Below are 20,221 nucleotides of genomic sequence, written 5' to 3'. Positions count from 1 at the left end.
GTAAACTCGAAATATGACTCGATCATTGTTTCGATTTGGGCTGTTAGGACTATTATTATAGGCCACACAATCCCATAATCCAAGCAAGTAAAGTAAATCCAGAGACAGCTTGTTGTCAATTTGCTGTTTAAAATTCAAATGACTTTTAGGAACAGAGAACACACGTGAAAATATTTACTATTACTGCCTTCGTTTTTTTATTTGTATCACTTTGACTTTATATACTATTTATATACTAATTTTAACTTGAACTTTACAAATATATATTTCCTCCGTTTCACAATAGATGTATCATTTCTTTTTTCACGTATCCCAACATGCTTTTTTGAACATTAATATCTCTAATTGCGTGTAAGTAAATATTATAAAAAAATGATATTTGAAATCCTCACATTGATACGAATTTAACCAGATCTCACTTAAGTATGTTTGTTTTTACATATTGTGAAAGAATAATTGTCAAAGTTAGTTCATAAATAGTGTTCAAAAGAGAAACGATGCATCTATTGTAGAACGGAGGAAGTAATAATTAAATGTTATCATATAAAATGTTTTTGGGTTAATAACAATATATATTTTCATAATATTAACTTTTTATTATTTTTACAAAATAGAAAATTAGAGATATTTAATGGTTAAATGATGCACTGGCAAGTTGGCAAGTTTATCAGTCCAAGTGAAAAAAAACAGAGGGAGTACTCCGTATAAGACTTCATTGAAGAAAATGCTATTTAGATCAAAGTTGTGAATACATGTATACAATAAGAAAAGAACTGCACTATAACTGACACTTCCTCAAGAGAAAACCGAATTCTACAAAATTGAGTCTAAATTTCTACGATTTTTTGTCAACTTTCTGAAAGGGGAATTCCACAACTAAATTTGTGGACCATAAACCCTTCAATCAAGGACACTCCAAGAAGCTCCATGTTAGGTAGCTTTCAATTTGGCAGATGGAGAGGCAAGGTGGGAAAGAGTCCTGTGACCGATAAATAACAAGAACACTCCCAAGAAGCTCAAGTACTTCAGTGTTGTAAACAGGTTCAACTGCAGGAATTGAACAAAGGGTTGGATATAGACAAAGGAGTTGCAGATGCACAGACCAGAAAAATGAAAAGGAAAAAAAATCCACAGAATGAAAATGAACTTTCCCCTACAAAAATAAGAATTTGGAAACTATAAAATGCACTTTTGCACATCAAGAGATGGTTTCGGAAGAGGTGGCATACAGAATTTCCCAAAGTCATGCAGTAAGAGAGTATAAACACAAACCTTCAGCCAGAAAAGTGCATAAAGGCCAAGAACAGCTGCAATGCCGACGTGGAAGAGTACAGCAAATGCAGCAGGGACTGATGATGTCGGGAATTTCTTAAAGTTAACCCCAAGGCGAAGCAGCTGCAAGGAAGATAATAGTAAGAGAGAACATATCCAAACACCTACAAGGCTAAATAAGTTAAAGAAGATGAGACAGTTGAGTGGATTGAACAGAAACTAAAAGTAGAGACAACTTAATTTTGACATTATAAAATTTGATTGTCAACAGTTCGTAGAAGCTCGAGTCATGTGTGTTAAGATAGTCAAAACTCAAAACAAACGCAGAGGGCAACTTTTCGACAACAAGAAATTCTATTCCTATGCATACTGATAACCAACCTGGTATGGATAATTTGACATCTCGAAGCTCAACATGTTAAAACAGATGCTTAATTTAATAATTTCAATACCCAGGCAACTTTTTTCCATTTAGCCGATAAAGTGGTTTAGACAACCTAACTTAACAGTGGGTTGCACAAAGGAAGTAAAATGGCTAGAACAATTAACTCACCCCAATCAAAAATCCTACAAGTGGAACAAAGGTTAGACCCAAGAAAACAAGAGATAGTTCCTTCGGTGGACGCTTTTCCGGAGCTCTGAATATGTGTGTTATTTCTTCTTTGGGTCCAAACCTCGAGAGAGGGTCAATTGGCTGAAGAGGTGGCTTAGCTGCCTTCTCAGGTGCTTCAGGAAGATCTAACTCAATATGACCCAGGGACCGGAAGAAAGAGTTCTCCTGAAAAGCTCAAATTAGAAAACTATACCAATGCATTATGAGGAATATGGAAATACGAACAGAATCATAATTACCATGACAGCATCTCCAACAGTTAGTTGAAGATCATATTTGCCAGAAAGGTAGTAGAGCTTGTCCACTAGTCCAAGGAAATCCTACAGGACGATATCACGAGATGATGCTTAATTTTTGGAAAGATGACAAAGCAATAGCACAAAATTATACGGAGTAGTCATTTATGCCTAATTCATAATAATATAGACCAAAGAATTTTGGAGTTCCAATACCAAGCAATCAAAATAAACAAATAAAAGAAAACCACCTAAAAATAAAATGAATTTGACGAGTCCATGTAAGTAGCTTAGGCGTTCTAAATTTTACACAATGTACTCTTGTAGACGCAAAAGTCAATCAACTTTATCCCTGCCACTAACCTAATGTTAACAAGCTCCGTTATTTTTAAAAGAAATCAAGATTCTTCTACATTAATGTTGGGTTAACAAGGATGAGGTTGATTATAATATAGAAAAACCTTGGTTTGTTTAAAAAGTAACGGGGTTTTTTAACGTTGGGTTAACAACAAGGATAAGGTTGATTATACTTTACAAGTACAGAGGTACATTGTGGACGATTTCAAATGCATGGGTACTACCGTAGAAATTAAAGACACACAAAGGTATACTGTAGAAAAATCCTTTCTTTGGTAATATTACTTATTCAATTCTCCAAGATACCCTAACGGGCATAAATCAGATGATTGTAGTTTTCTCACTTTACAATGTGTCCCACCATCCAGTGTATATACTTTAACAATGGTGCCTTTTACCGGATCCAGGAGTTGGGATTGAGATTTTAAATACATCACCCGATAAGGCTATAATCTAGATTTACAGCCTTCATATTTGTGCTTTTACTGTGAAAAACGGGACAGAGTAAATATAAATCAAAACAATATGTACTGATAGCACACCATGTCAAAAGCTGATTCAGTAATTACTCAATGAACTTGTTGCAATGACATTGTGACTTAAACTCTAGGTCAATTAGGAACTCATGTATTTTTATCTAGCATATAAAGAGACTCGTCAATGACATGATTTACCGAAAGCAGTAAAGGAACTTACCAGTGTCAATTCAAACTTTTTCCCTGAGTTCCCAACCACAAATACATGTTCAACATTTGTCTCATGTCTCAGCTTCAGCAATGCCTGCCACCATCTCAATTAGCAAACTATCTAAAGATCATGAAGCATTCCATAGAACTTCTAAGAAATTCAAACCTGATGGGGCTTGAATGTATTTCCCAAAGGCGAGGACAGCTGGAAGGAGAGCCGCAGCTTCTGGAGATGATTTGCTGACAGAGAAATGGCACTGTCTGCCGACAATTCCAACCTGCAATCACATTTTCTAACATTAAAGTACTTGATTATTGGTAGACAACTCCTTAAAAAAAATTATTCTCATTTCTTGACAAAGCATGCCAAGTCCAGCACATGAAATTGGAGTGGTGATTCACAATTGACTAACTGGTACACAAATCGTTCAAAATAAGCTACAGTATAATGTTTTCATTTTCTAGTTTTATAAAATCACCAGGAGTCAAAACATGCAGTAACTGGTTCATTTTGCTCGATGCAGACTTTGAAAAGAATAATGGAAAAATTACTTTAAATAATCCAACCTTTTGACGATTTTCCGTTAATAATCCAACCTTTGAATTATTATATAATAATCCAACTTATGCACCCCATTAACTTTTGTTGCACCTATTTGACCGGTAACCGGGTAAGAAGGTAACTTTTTTTTCTCTCCTTTCTCTCTTATTTCTACCTTCTTCCTCTTCCTCCCTCCATTTTTCAGCGTTCTACCTTCTTCCTCTTCCTCCCTATTCTTCTTGGAGACCATTTTCTCTCTCCCCTACAATCAATTCTTTCATCTCTATCCTACAATAAGTTAAATTCCTAGCTCTTTTCCTTAATTTCTGTAAAAATCAAATCTTTTTTTTTTTTTTTTGGGTAATTCAATTTTAGGTTTGTAAATTTTAGAAAAGAGTTAATTACTGGGTTTTGTTTGATTTTATGGACTTTTTGATGGGTTGTTCTGAGATGGTGTGGATTGATTATAACCAAATAAAGGAGGTGACAGAAGCAAAGGTGGTTAGTTAACATTGCAGCCTACCCGCATTTGCACCTTCATATATGTATGAACCCAATTGGCCTACCTTGAAATCTCCATTTCCCAGTTCCCACCCATTCGATTTCACATTTCCGTTCTTTATATAATCATAGATATCCTGCTCATACTCAGTGGTTTATAAAATTTCAATAGAAATTCGTCAATTCTTCATTATCTATCTCTAATACCAAATAACCTTTGTAAGTTCTTTTATGTTGTTCATTTCTTCAAAAAAGAAACTGAATGGATGGTGCTGTTTTTGTGATTGATTATGAGTTTGTCACACTTGCAATAAACCACGAATCATAATCATTTTAGATATTCAAGCTAGGATTACGCGAGTCATTGAGTATGATGTTACCGGTTCCTTTGCAATTGATGGAATCGATCACAAAAATTTGGACAACTAAAAGGTTCAAATAGGCGGAGTTGTGGGGAAAGGGGGATAAATGTTGAGGAAAGCTTGGAGTATGATTTGTTGAGTGAAATTGATGTTATATGGATTGGGCGGATCCTTTGATTTTGGGAAGAAAGAGATGATGGGATGAACAAATTAATGAAATGCAGAAATGGGGAAGAAGGAGGAATGGAGGATAAATTAAAGACAACAAAAACATTAAGGAAAGAGGAGAGAGAGAGATAAGGAATCTACCAGTTGTCGGAGCGAGGAAGATGATAGGAAAAAAATTAAGAAGGAAGATGAAAGAAAAAACAAACAACTTAGAACAAATGATTGCATTACACGTGTATGGGTAACCTGTTGTATCAGGAAGATTATTAGATAATAATCCAAAGGTTGGATTATTAACAGGAAATCGTCGAAAGGTCGGATTATTTAAAGTAATTTTTCCAAGAATAATTTAGGAAGATAACAAACATTACTTGCCGATATCTAAAATATCATGCTTAGAAGTAAAGGTGGATGAATGATGAGTAGCAGTGAGAAACAGGAAAAACGAAATATAGGCAGCATGGGATCAAACTTGTAAAGAAGAAATATACTTACTTTTTCCGAGATTCCACATTGCCAAGATCATTATCAAGGACAGATATCTCCGCATTTTCAACTTTGATTTCTCCTGTGAAATAAACTTTAACCCAAGTTCGGCCTCCTGTTGCATATATATCACTCTGACTTGGATCATTGAGGACAACCTAACCCACATACTTTTGCACATGAGATCACAGCTAAGAGCAGTTAAAAACTTAAAAATGTGGAACAGAATGACACCTTGAAAACAAATTCATGTATCCCAACATCAATATTCTCTGGCAAAGAATTCAAGACATGAAATCCACCAACTGTATCATACTCGAGATCCTGAACCAACAGATTTTGCAATGTTAGTTGGCAAGTCAATAAAGACGCTTCAACGGAAATTAGAATCGTAAATATAATGACCACATCAAGTAACATATGCCAAGTTTGTCGAAACCTGATTCTCGATTACAGGAGCACTTGTCGAATCAACACTGGCAGCTTGCACAATTTTCACTGTCACGGCAGGTCCCTTAAACCCAAGTAGAGTGTTCACCTTAACCTGCTCACATATATTACATTTAGAAAAATTGCAAAAAGGGACTCCATATCTTGCAGCCTCAAAAAGGAGTTATGTTATGCACAGATTATTGCAGGAAAGTATACAAGGTGTCGCTGAAATATGAGTGCTTCAAATAGCCGAACAAAAATTTCATATTAAATAGCACTCATGACCAAGCTCATAGACCATACTAAAGCGGTTAAAAGAACATAGATGTTCTGGATTTCCTTTAACACCTCTCTCCCTATGAAATTAAAAAGTGGAAAGAGGAAAAACAAATGATACCCTATATAAGATGACTCTTGTTCAAATAATAGAGACCAGTCAGCCTGGAGCCCTGGATACATAACAAAAAAGAAGTCTGTTTTACATTTTCCTCTGCTTTTTAAACTATATCCATTTCTTAGCAATTGAATCATCGAAGTTTCAGCACTTACATATTTGAATAGATGTACTAGAGTGGTCTAGGAATTGACAGTACACAAACAGTAACACAAGATAGATATTTCAAAGATAATAGAACTAAAGTAAATATCAAGGAACGTAATAAGCAACTTCTCAGATATGAAAGATAAAAATGGTGTATACCTTGAGCTGGTCATTCCTGGAAATAGATAGCACAGTAGAAGGGAGTGACAAGATCAATGGAGATGACACCCTACACACACAAAAAAAGAACTTGTTACATTTACATAAAGCACAAGTCACCCTACTCTGTCATTTATGCATAGGGAGGGAACAAAGTAAAAATTGCAAGTCCAGGGGAAAATGGCTTTTATCATACTTTTGAAAATACCAAAAAGAAAAAAAAAAGAAAAAAAAGATTTGAGGATTATTTGCAGTCCTACTATGTAGGGCAGGATGCACCGGGTGCTTATAGATGAATGGATCAATATCCATACCACACAGAAACAAGCCTTTTGAAATTAGATATCCAGTGGATGAAATAAATAATTTAGCTATTTAGTTGTTCGTGCCAATAGACATACAAAATTGTAAAATTCAAAACCCAACAATTTCGAGTTGCTTCTTAGTTAGATACAAAACTAACTAATTTGAACCACCAGACCTAGAGTCTCCTTTTATATTCCTCTCTTTGGGTTCAATCTCAATCTTTTCTCCAAGACCTATGACAAAAATATTAATATGTTTGACTTTGACTTTCTATAAAATACGTAGTACTTACAAAAATATTTTAGCTACAGCTACTTTCAGTTTCTCCGATTTAAGTTTTACAGGCCGCTAAGCAATTGAACATAATGATAAAAAATAAAAATAAAATTGGTTTTTTGAGTTTCCCATATGACTACGCCGTCTATGAATTGAAATTTACCTCAAACATGACTGTTCCAGTCCCTAAAGTATACCGTATACGTATATAATTATCTTACCAAGAGAGAATCGGAATCATTTCATAAAATTAAAAAGAAGAATTTAAAGAATAAGTAACTCAGTGAACAAATAAAAAAAGATATGCATGCTGTTTAACCATTACCGGTTGTTTTCCAACAAAGCCAGTGCATCAATCTGGTCAAAGAAATCACGGGGATTCCCAGGCACTCCAACACCAAGAAAATATTTAGCCAAACCCAAAATTCTGTTTTCTGAAACCTGAAAATTTCATTTCAAATTAGGAAAATACCTTTACGATATTTATTCACCCTCTTGTAACCATAAACAGTTAAACACCTATGCACGTGACCAGTGTAATAAACCTTCCCATATAAATGTACTTACAGTAATCTTCCCAGAAGTTACATCAGCAAATGCGACAAGTCCTCGAACAACTGACGACGTAGTTGAAAGTGGGCCTTGGTATTCAAGAGCATCAACAATTTTCTCGTCAAAGAACATGGCACCATCATCTGTAGGCATAAATAAAAATATATAAAAACGAAGACACTCTAAAAAAGCAACAACAAACAATGAGCTAGACTCATTGCTTAACACATAAGAGTGACTTTGACACTTCAGCAAATCTGAAAGACAATTCTACATTTTAAAACATTACTGCAACAGGAAATATTCAACAAACCCCTTTATTTGATTGATACAAATTTCACTTAGAAACTATCTTTTTCCTTTTTTTTTTGACCTCTTATCATTTTTCGGAAACGCCAGGGGATTTGGGTTATGAATTTTTGTTTGACTTATGATCATAAACCCAAACCCATGATATCCAAGTATCACTATCACTTTAAAAATAGACAACCACAAAGAGAAAAAAGATGAAAGACGGAACCTTAGATGTTGGTTAATGAGATGAAGGACTTGGGAATGTATGACACAACAGAGGATCCTCCTCCATACGAAGATGTCATGACGACCAACGGCGGCGGGGGGGGGGGGGGGGGGGGGGGGGGAGTGACTATAATGAAACGACTGGAACAAACTATCATCAGTTTTGAAGTGCAAATCAGCCCTTTGGTAACAATACAGTAAACGATCACGGGATTGCACCTAATTGTTTTTGCGGAGTGAAATTAATTCAGGACTAGAAACTTGTTCAATCCAGTATTATATGTAGATTCTAATTATTCAATGTTCGTAACAAGGTTTCAGGAAAAAAAATATCATCTATGACTAAAAAACACAAGAGCTCTAATAAAGATATTAGTGGCAGACTATAATTACCAACTGGATTTTATTTAGCGTCCCTTAGTGAACATTTTATTGGCTTTTAGAACCCCCTAGACACATAAAATAGCAGCATAATAGTGCGCTCAAACTCCCATGAATTGCTATTAAGCGTTGTTGGGGGTCCATAGTACATTTGGGTCCCTGAGATTTTCTGCTTGCATTAGTTGTACAGTTAGAGTATATGGATCTCAAATTCACAATATTACCAAAATGTAATGGACTAAACAGTAGAAGGACATAATGCAATACCCCAACACCACCCACAACAAACATATACAAGGAAGAAAAGGAAGTCAGCACTACAGGACAAAAGGGATGTAGAGGCAGCCACCAACCCAAGGGCAGTAACCACTCCACAGAGTGGCAGCCTGCGGCTGCTATTTTGTTTAGACTACTTTTATTAATTGTTTTTGTCCTATTACTAGCAGTTGGTAATTAAAAGGAGAAGGGAAGGGGAACCAGAATCATGTTGAGAATTTGGTAAAGCTTAGGCTTTGGAGAGTGGTGACCTCAAGTCACTAAACCTAGAGATTGGTGGCCTCAAGTCACTACTTTTGTAACCCTTTGGTGTTCTTCATCCATCAAGCAATTTAACATAATTTATTCCATTAAATTTCTTCTCCAAATAGTCAGTTCATCTCACAAAACTTATCAAAACACCAATGTACTTCCTCCGTTTCTTTACACTTGCAATGCAACTTTATGGCAATCTATTGGAAAATTTGCCAAATACAACCTAATAAAGTTCTCTATTTGCCAATTACAACCTTAAACTTATACATCCATTTTAAATTACAACCTGAAATTATTTTCCGGCAAAAATCACCGGAAGATGATGTCATAATGTTATTAAAAAAAATAATTAAATAATTTCTATAAAAAAACTATATCGATAAATAAGAATTAAAACAAAAAAGTAAAATAATCGGAATTTTTTTTATATAGATATTATGTACTTCGTAATTTTTTTTAATAACGTTATGACATCATCTTCCGGTGATTTTTTCCGGAAAATGGTTTCGGGTTGTAATATAAAATAGATATACAAGTTTAAGGTTGTAATTGGCAAAATTAGAAATTTGAGGTTGTAATTGACAAATAGAGAACTTTATTTGGATGTATTTGGCAAATTTGCCCAATCTATTTGAGGAAGTGATTAGAGAAGGTAAACAAACAAATTAATTAAAAACAATTTAAACTTTAACAACTTAACACTTTCCTCTCATCTATGGTAAAATTATTTTGGTTTGTCCGTTTACATTATCTAATCTCCTAAAACTGCGCGCCAAGAGGGTGTGTTGGGCAAGTACAAAGAAACGGGAGGAAGTAATAGTAAAGATTACAATTGATATCCAAGCCACAAGAAGCGCTACACGGACCATGACTAGTTAGATCTAAAAAGCCCTGCATATTGAGCTAAACTAAGCATGTCAATAGGATATATAAGGTATTCATGCAAGTCCCAAAAATATTCTAACAGAAAAACAAGGAATCCATGTACGGTTCATTTGGCATTTCTATATTAAGCACTTTGGAATAATCCATTTAAATATGGAAGAACCAAATCACCAATATGATATTACCAAGTATCAAAGAGGTAATGGCAGGAGTACACAAGAAGAGAGCTCCACGTACCGTATTTCTCAATGCTGTCAAACAGTTTAACTATATCATTCTTCAGAGTACCAATCTATCCAATGTACAATAAAAAAAAGTATTAGATCAAGCCCCATAAATAATATTACCAAGTAGCAACAGCAGCATCATATGTGACCCATTCACCAAAGTTAAACAGTAAAGCAAGATATGTCATTAGGACAGCATGAAGACTCTAGGGGGCCAACTACAAATAAATATTGTAGCTCAAGGATGTGTTACAGATACCGAATGTTAAATGGGCACATATTATATAGATATTGAAGTTGGAAAGAATTAAGGAATGTGGAATCAACATGCTTTGTTAAGACCCTTGTCTGAAGAAAGAGGGAAGCTCATAGATAAAAAATGCGGTATCGGTCACGGTCGCGGAGTCTCGTAACTGAAATGAAGCGTTAGTCGCGGACCGTGTCGTGGTTGTCGCGTAGGAATTTGAAATTTGAAAAAAAAAGCCCCACATCAGCCCCACTCACTACCTACCCTAGTCCCCCTCCCCTAAACCGTACACTTGACATAATTAAATGAATTCCTTTGTCTACCTTCTCTCTCCTCCAGAGTTACCTGGTTCGTGGTTCGTTTCGGTACGGGGTAGGGGTACGGGTTCGCGGTTCGTAGGTAGCTGATTTTAGGTTCGCGAGAGAAGTATTGAATTTTTTTTTGTGGTTACATTTTAAAGTACGGAGTGTAATATGCGATAAAAATAATAATAGTATTAAAGTTGATAAGGAAAATTCATTTTGGCTAATCACACAATCCTTAGCAAAGTCACGTGAAAACTAAAAAGGCAGAAGTTAATTGGCAAAAAGAAACTTAATAAAATAATGGGACATCACACCCATGACCTATGTGCAATGCACAACAATAGTACAGACAAAATGTATAATAATAAGACAAAAAGTATTATAATAAAACAAAAAGTGCAAAACAAAGTAAAAAAATAAAAACAAAAAGTATAATTCATGATCTTCATTCTACACCATCGACATCTAGAGTTCTGGTCTCTCCCATGGTGCTTAGATTCAGCAAGAAGAAAGAACAACAAAAACAACAATTGACGATCGCAATCAACGTGTATGTCCTTCTCAAACAAAAGCCCCAACATATTTTATCATTCTATCGCCTTCCCGGACCTTCAATCGTTAAAACTAGGGTTTTCGTTTGGTTCGTAAAAAATCGCGAATTGGATCGCCGGCGAACCGCGAATCGGTACAGGCGAACCGGTTCGCGGTTCGCGGGGGTTAGAGGCGAACCATGTAACATTGCTCTCCTCTCTTGTTTTAGATCTAAAAATGGAGTTCTTTACTCTATTTCAGTGAAGTTTCTCCATTTCTTTCCTTTTTCCCTTTCTTTTTGTCAAAAATATGGGGAATTCGACTGAAAACCGAGTAGATGTGACGTTAATAACGTTTAATGCGGATAAAATTCGTTCGGATCGGTTGAACCGGTCGAGATCTCGCCGTTTTAAAAACACCTTTACAACTCGGGATATCTCGTATCGCCATCCTCCAAAACCTAGTTAACTTGGGCGATACGAGTTAACTCGGGCGAGTTTTTACACCATGATATTTTTCTTGCCATTTTCTAAATGCTAAAGCTATTTTCCCAAACCTAACAAAAGATAAAACATATGGCAATGTAAACTTTAAACCGGTGTAGGGCAAATTTACTAAAACTTTTGACTCTAAGAATCCAAACAAAAATGATGGTGTGATATTGGACAATGACATATAGGCACACATATACATTTCAAAACAGCCTAAAACACAAACGACTCTTACGGTTGCCAAAACTAGCACCTGCATTTAATTCCAAAACCTAACCAACATTAATTATAACTCTACAAGAAGACAACCAATGCATAAAACAGCACATAATCATCCATATCACATGAATCAACCAAAATTCAGAAAATAAGTGGGATCAGCGGAAAATGCAAATACCAGTGATTGGTCGATATCAGCTGAAGTCAATGACACAACACCAGCAAGAGTTTCAAGTGCTATTCCTGCAGCAAACAGGCAGTTTGCATTAGAAAAGTGGTCAGTAGCCTATGGATAGAAATTGTTGATCAACAGGAAAAGAAATGAAAAGCCAGAACAGCAGCAAAACAGTCATACACCACCACCACCACCCAGAAAATATGCATTTACACACTGAAAAACAAATACTAGAAACATCTAGGGTATACAGATGAACAATATGAAATTGGAGATGAAATAACAAGGGGAGATACTACCAGCAGCACGAGTACTGGACTCAGGTTTTTTGGAACTATAGCGCCACCGCCCATCACTCTGACCAAGTGCCTAGCAAAAACATAACAACATAAGATCTGACATCCAATTGAATTTCAGAGCAAAACCATAAAGCATAGAACCTAGAGCCAACTATGGGAGAAGCATAATAACAATGCAAACCCAAAGAAATCCAACCTTGATCGAGCGGAAGACTTGGTTAGCATTTTCAAGATGAATTTCTAGATGAGTAGCCTGATCCTGCACATATATTCATGATCAAGTGCCAAAAAAATTAGCAATCCCAAGCAATTCGCTACAACAGCAACCAAGCCTTAGTCCCAAAATGATTGGGGTCGGCTAACATGAATCATCATAAGGAATCTTCTACGGGAAAATGAAGGGGGGGAAAAGGTTATTTTACAAATTAGCAATGCCAAGCAATTCACTAAAACTCGAAAAAAAGAAACTTGACATTCAGGGCTATCAAAGTATCAAGTGCCAACATTGCATAAGTTGCAAACTTAAAGAAGTGATAAAAGTGAAGAAAAGGAAGAAAGAACCATCCATTTCCAACAGAACTGAAAGATTCACTTCCTTGGATTTGAAAAACCAGAACAAATACAAAATGGCTCATTAATTGTGTGAACACTCTTTTTGTGCAGTAACACATGGGCAATTAGTTATTGCCTTTCAAAATTTAATTGGAAACAATCTTGCATTAAAGCCTCCCCTTCCCTGCCATTGGAGGGAGCCTCTTCAAAGGAAATTGATGATGTTGATGCTGAAAATAGGAAAATGATAAATTGCTGAGAATGGTTACCTTAAGAAGTACCAAGCTTCCAACTGAATAGTAGAAGTCAAGCAACGAGTCTGCTTTAGTAATAGCAGCTTGGAGTCTGGAGCTGACAACCTTGAGAAGATGGGAGAGAGGAGGAAAAGAAAAAGGTCAAAAACACCTCAGACATATTAACAACAACAAGTCCTTCATACATAAACACTTCAAAGTAATGAAGAAAGAGTACCTTAAATTCCTCTCCGTCAATCTTGCATTTTAGAACACGATTCGATTTCAATGCAAAACTGACATCCTTCAAACTGGCAGAAGAAGACTTGAAGGTCTCCGCAATCAAAGGGCAGGTTGAAGTGCTTATATCAAGATCTTTCTCAATTCCCAGGATCTCAAAGGTTCTTAAAGCCTCATAAGCGTCTTCAAGGCTATCCAAAGAAAATTTTAAGTCAGAAAATATTCAACAAAGAACTACCTGACTTCCCATGCTACAAAGTACAAACAAGAAAAAAAAAAAATAGACGCACAGGGTTTAAGACAGGAATAAAACTGCTTTACCCAAAGCAAGCCACTTGCCTGGCAAAAATCACTAATGGAAATGACAAATTTTTTGGGCCATGGTACTGTGTTTTAGTCATCATCAAACAGAAGCACCGCACACAATTATGCAGTGTACATAAACAGCTAGCTTCCCACTTCGAACTCATATTAGTGACAGTTCAAAATTCCTACTTCTCGAACCGATTGAGCATCGAATTCCAGTTACCAAATAAAAATTCTCAAAAGAACCATTAGCACAAATCCTAGTTCGTCTAAGGTCTTCATCGTAATTCAAGTTTCTAAGAAGGGGGGAACGAGAACAATAATCCTTCCTGAAAGAATGGACCCAATGTAAAACAGAACCCAATTCTTTTCCTACCACTTAGAACATCAAATAGCAGATAAAGAAACAACTACTTGACAACCGAGTTCTATCCTCATCCATTTTAAACAACATAAACATCCTCAAGATCTCCATTTTTAGATTTTTTTTTTACTAAATTAACAGCACACTGGATCAAATTGAGCAATAACAACTTCTATACAAATTGGCATTCTGCCATTCTTACACATTGTCACAAATTTGAAGCGAAATTAATACAAAACAAATAATAAAACTTAGGGTTTAAGTAGGGGTTTTAAATACCTTTTGAGAGATCCATCGATTGGCTTGAAAATCTCACGAGCCGCAGATCGATGAGAATCCGAAATCGGGCGGAAGATCGCAGCTTCACAGATCGACGAAATCAAAAGTAGAGCCAAAAACCCTAGGATTGGGGTCATTCCTGCAAAAGGCAAACAAATTTGGGGGGAAATGCGGGCGTTTAGAGTGAGATTGACAAAAATTAGTGAGATTTAACAAACAGCGTATGAATTTGATTTGATTAATGGGGAAAATTAGATTGAATGTGAAGAGCGAGAGATCTTACTGGGTTTCATTGTATGGAAACCACAAGGATCCTGTAATTCAGGAGAGAGAAAGTGTGGGTGTGGAGGAACAGAGTGAAGGAAACAATGGAGGAGAATGTAGTGTAGACTTAAGACTTGTAAGTTGATGTCAGTGATTCGGGTCTATTGGTGGATACTGGATTGTGTCCATTTCGGGTTGTTGGATAATCAAAATTATGGAATTTGATACAAAGTGTACGACATTTATAAGGATAACTGGTTTTTAGGACTGAGCGATGCACCGGGTTACTACGTTAACAACATTTTCATTTGTTTTTTGTTTTTGTAATGATAATATGACACGTGCAATAGTTTAGTGGTAAAAGCTTTATTGTTTAAACTCAAGGTAAATGGAACGATCGACTCAGAATCAGAGCGCCACGTGGCACGTATACTTTCTTTTAGACGTCTTTTAATATATATAGTATAGATTTGAATTTAACAAATACAAATTACAAGTCATCCACTTAAATAGGATGTCTTATAGTAATATCCAATGAGATTTTTGTTTAATTCTTTGCTCAAACTAGCGTTAATTATGTTCTAAGGGGTTTCTTTTTAACGCGCCCACGTTTAATTATGCAAAAGTTTGAATTTACCCCTTATAAGAAAATCAACCCCCCACCCTCGCCCTACTACCCTCGCGTCGGTCTAGACATGTAACGTGTCACGTTGTTGGTCTTCAGAAGTCTATCAAGTGGAGGTACTGTTGCATTGCACTTTCTATTCAAAATATCCTCAGGATCGAGCTGCTACTGGTTTGCAGTTGAGATGTGGGTGTTAGTTTATATATGCATGAAAAAACAACGACATGGAGTTTCTCGTTTACATATTGAAATTTTGGACTACTTCAGTAAATAGGGAAGTTCGTTCCTTCTCTAATCTTATTTTTGCAACTCTAAGTTACATCACAGTGTGTAGTTATGCTCCCTCGATCCCTTGGTGTGTGGTGTTTTCTTACAAAGTATTTGATTTATTGTTGGTCATTGTGGGGGTGTGAGTTAGTGTTTGAGGCAAATGAGCTAGTTTTACTAGTAACGGAATAAGTACGTAACAAGCAGTAGCATTAATTAGAAGGCTGGTGTGTTATTCGTGAGCTATTTGCTTCTCCTTATTTCATTGTATCCATTAATTTTGAGTGATGGGCCGGGAGTGTTTATGTTTTTTCGCTAAAGAAGTATGAGACTTTCGTGTTTATTTTTTTCTAATCAAGCTATCAATGAATATAATGTTTGCGAAGTCTTGGTTAAGTTTTGTCACGAGGAAGCCCGGTTAGTGTGTGATTAAAGTGGAATTTGAATTATAAGAGTTAATTCATAAGGACTTTGATTTTTTTTATACTTGTAGAGTGGAATTTTAAATCGTATATATTTATACTCGATTCTCGAGGTATAACAATTTCATGTCAAGGGTCTAGGTGAGACCAATTCAACCTCCCTGTTTATGCTTAGCAGAAGTACAGGTTCGACTTTACCAAACACCAAATAAGTTGGTAAAGGTACTACTAAACTGAAATGAATATGTAGTGCTTGGTAAAATAACCAATTTCCTATTGAGAGACCATCATTATATAGTATGTTACTAGCATATTGTTGTTGAAATTTATGTGGAAATAGTCTTTCATAAATTAAATATGCTAGCGTGTTTAAAGGTCTATGTTTTATGTTTGGTTCTTGACTTGATGTTGCTTATGTGGTAAGCAGAATATGCATGTAGACAATCTTGTGTTACAGGTGGAGAATGTGAAGTGTTCTCTATTAATCACTGAAATGTACCTTGGGATGATAGAAAGTGATAATTCTGTTATGGAGTTGAGTGCCCATATCATTGGATGCTACCATTAGAAAAGCTTTTGGATGCTAGCTCATTGTGGGGGTAAGGTGACTTTTTTGTTTCTCCTATTGTTATTTATAGGTTACTATGTATGGGGGTTGTAAGGTACAATTAGTTAATTGGCAAAATGTGAGACCCATTGTTGGTGAAGCCAACTCCATTCATGCGTTGTGACATACAAGCTATAATTGAGACAACTTGTAATGTAATTAGAATATATACATGTTTGAGTCATGGATATTGATCATGAAAAATTGTTGTATCACGTGACTGTGAGAGGAATATATATTGAGTTTTTCTCGTCAAAAGCCTTTGTAAAAATTTGGTGTTGGAGTCAGAATTAAGGAATGACTTTAAAGCATATGCGGAGTGAATTGTGATTGATACCCGTCTTAGAAATAATTAAGTTCAATGGGTCAAACGAAGTCACAAAATAACTCAATTATTGTACAACAACCATTCCTATTAATAAAAGTGATGTAGTACTTTTCCTACTGTCATATGTGTAAGGTTTAACCAAAGCTCTTAATAAGTTCATAGTCTTGTGAAGGTGGTTTGTGATAATACAAACTTGATGTGTTTTCCTTAGGCTAGGACCTCTAGAGCATTCATGAAAAACCAGGCATTTGCGTGGCATCGACTATTAAAGTTCGCGAGAAAACTTATTGATTTCAGAAAAATTGAGTACACATTTGTGTCTTTACAAACTCCGTGAAAGGTTGAAGGGTAATTACGCCTAACATTGTTGTAGGACACACTTGTATGATGTGGGTATCAATTCAAGTCCACAAGACATTGATACTTCTAAACTGAATATCCATTGCCCAAAAATTTATCTTTTTCTATGTTTAAGCCTTTGTTGTTTTTAATCACTAGTTGTTGGACCGCGCGCTAGCGCGCACGGTCCCCCAAGATATGCAAATTATTTTGTAAAAATATTATGGAAAATGCACAATTTTTATGGTAAATGCTAGAAATTTTATGCTAAAATTGGATTTTCATGTAATAGGCAATATGAAATCATTGTACTGTATTTCCTACGAACATTAAACTCTTCCATATTCCTAAAAACTCAACCATAATACCTAGAGTTAGTACTACAACTAACATTGTTTTTGAACCTATGCAACGCAACATAACTAAAATTTTCTTGCGAAAGTCATGCACATAGCCATTAAAAACTTCCTCGCAAATTATTTTATTTTCTTTACAGATCGATGCAGGTTGGCAATAAGCACGTTGGTAAAATAAAGAGGAAGAAAACACGAAATTACAAGCGGTCCTTGGTGGTGTTACCCTCCAGGACCACTTCAGGAACCATTGCACTTGGAGAGAGATAATGTTGGTCCAACCTCCATCAGGATGCTTGGCGATACGCTTGAATGTATCCTAAACCAGCATACTCATCTAGAATTATTGAGAACTGATTTATAAACTTACAAAGAAGGCATGATATTTGTCTAAAATAACGACCAATTGATCCTGCTTTGTCAACCAAGTCTTCTCATGCCTCATGATTTTGTTAATGTTACCTCTACATCCGAGTGATAATACAAATGGTAATGCATTATTTAGTTTTATACTTTGTACACGCTAGAGAAAATAGTAATAGTACAAAGCTCCACTAAAGTTGCATGACCCCAAGACATCAAAATCTAGTTAACAAAATTGGAGCATTTTGATTGTTAAGGAATCGGAAAAATACAAATCCAAAGTCTTACATTTTCCAAACAAAGGAATTAACCAAAGTTCAGATATTCAAACAAACCATAAAACATCTAGAAGCGGTATTCGCTAGAATTATCTATCAGAAAAATAATACATTGTATCTTGAAGTTTTCCTTTACATAGATCATATTGGAGGATCATATAGCTCGTGCCAACTCCTCTTCGTTATTGTTAAGTATATACTTCTGCAAAATATCATGAAATTAAGTTTCCATGAAGTTAAGCACAACACAATGAGAAACACTTGGCTAGGAAAAAGCATATCATTCCTATCAGTCCAACACGTACTCTAACTATTTTAAATTCAATTTAACAGTTAGCAGATCAACAAACTATTGGTTCAAAGTCGATAAACAATGATCTAAACCGGCCAAATGAAAACACCAGAAAAAAGGGAGGTATACCGTGCAGAGGTGGTTCTAATTTACTTGGTATAAATTTTAGAGTTTTCGAAATTGTAAGGGGTAATCATAATCTCTTTCCATCCTAAATCCTTTTTCATATTTTTATGGTGAATATAAATTCAATAATCCATTCACATTTCCTTTTAGTTTATCATACCTTTTCTTTTTCTAATATTTGGACTTAAACTTAGATTTATGGATATCCGTACTTAAAGAAATGTGGGACACTTAAATAAATATCCAACCTAATTACTATATATCATACATTTCCACATTTCACATAAAACATAATTTATCAATTTTTAAAAATCTAACGGTTCAATCACCACCATCATAACTAAAGCAACAAACTTACCTCTCCCAAATAACTCTAGACCAAATAAAGCTTATCTACCATGACAATAAAAAAACGGAGGCTGAATTAGATTATTAAAGTTTAGCAAAAGCAAAATATTTGTTTTTCTATATATCTGTATTTCCCTTGCTCTCCCTCTCTCTCTCTCTAATTCTCATACCAGTCCCATGTACTATAATTTCCCATGCACTCAAGTAACCCGTTTAATTCAGATCATGAAGGAGTATCCAAAGTAAGATATTAACACAATAGATTAACAAAAATAAAGATCGAATCAATTAAATGATCAAGCTAGAAAGGTACCTCACCATGCTTTTCATTGATTGGACATTTGACAGAACAGACTCTCTTATGCAGATCGATATGTTGCCTCAACCACATTCTCTACTACCATGATGACAGGATAATTGTTCACCACATGCCCCTGGTGCAGGCTGCAACCATCAGGGTCTGAGCAAATTTTAATTCTACGATCTCTCCTTCACTCTTGAAAAATCTTCCTACAATCAACAATAATGTGTGAGAAAAGACCTCATAAATTCAATGCAAGCTTCAAATAAAAAGGAGAGTACATACACAATTTTGTTCCAATACAAAAAGAAAGATTTTAGCAAACAGTTTTCTTAATCCAGTGGCAATTAAGGCTGCAAAATGAATTAACATTCGGGACGCAAGAAAGCTGAAGACACTGTCAAGTCCATTGATTTTCTCTTCAAGAACAAGAGATGATGGCGAGTAATTATTCAAAGGAAATTCTTAGTCTCTTTGCCACTCCACCACTTATGCCCCTCAGATGGCAGTTGCCAATTATAGCATCGACACATTCTTGTAGACCCATTTTCATTTTGGGCCCTTCTACGATCCCTAGCTTCGACCTCTTCTTTAGTCAAGTTTGGTGGAAACCTCAAATATGCTGAGAGTCAAAGTTCACTGGAGTACATTCTCCTGTGTCACATATGCGTGCAAATCAGATAATTCAGCATATATATGCTGCCTCTTTTTTGTATGTTCCTTGTTGGATTTCTATACAATATATTTTAGCCCTGAATTCAAACTCATATTGAATGGTAAAATGACATTAACCCAGATTAGTTCCTCTGTCTTAGTTGCATACAATATACTGTATAAAAATCCTACACGTCAGAATTAGAAGTAGCTTTCCCTGATACCAAGGAAAAAAGATAAATTTAAATTTAGATAATAATAAAAAGTAGTGACATTTTAGCCTCTGTAATTAGCCCAACTTAATCTGAAAATTATTTGGAAACATTATTTGAACCAAATACAAATGGAGAGCCATCAACACGGCTTGGAAAGGTTAGTTTAG

General features: G+C 35.5%; 1 protein-coding gene across 1 annotated transcript; it reads right to left on the bottom strand.

The window, feature by feature from the left end:
* Nucleotides 1–677: 677 nt before the first annotated feature.
* LOC110806209 (dolichyl-diphosphooligosaccharide--protein glycosyltransferase subunit 2) lies at nucleotides 678–14,713 on the bottom strand. Its single transcript, XM_022011847.2, has 20 exons — nucleotides 14,556–14,713; nucleotides 14,273–14,411; nucleotides 13,322–13,514; nucleotides 13,120–13,209; nucleotides 12,495–12,557; nucleotides 12,299–12,368; nucleotides 12,003–12,067; nucleotides 10,042–10,096; nucleotides 7,504–7,631; nucleotides 7,262–7,377; nucleotides 6,355–6,424; nucleotides 5,662–5,766; nucleotides 5,457–5,546; nucleotides 5,232–5,380; nucleotides 3,331–3,442; nucleotides 3,175–3,258; nucleotides 2,125–2,205; nucleotides 1,826–2,050; nucleotides 1,273–1,395; nucleotides 678–1,047 (listed from the first exon to the last, which is right to left on the bottom strand). Exons 1-20 carry the CDS (start codon nucleotides 14,563–14,565, stop codon nucleotides 931–933), a joined length of 2,085 nt encoding a protein of 694 aa, XP_021867539.2. The 5' UTR covers nucleotides 14,566–14,713; the 3' UTR covers nucleotides 678–930.
* Nucleotides 14,714–20,221: the final 5,508 nt, after the last annotated feature.

The sequence above is a fragment of the Spinacia oleracea genome, chromosome 2, assembly GCF_020520425.1.
Source record: "Spinacia oleracea cultivar Varoflay chromosome 2, BTI_SOV_V1, whole genome shotgun sequence".
NCBI classification, from domain to species: domain Eukaryota; kingdom Viridiplantae; phylum Streptophyta; class Magnoliopsida; order Caryophyllales; family Amaranthaceae; genus Spinacia; species Spinacia oleracea.
The sequence above is the reverse complement of the archived record's forward strand: the minus strand, read 5'-3'. Positions and strand labels throughout refer to the sequence as shown.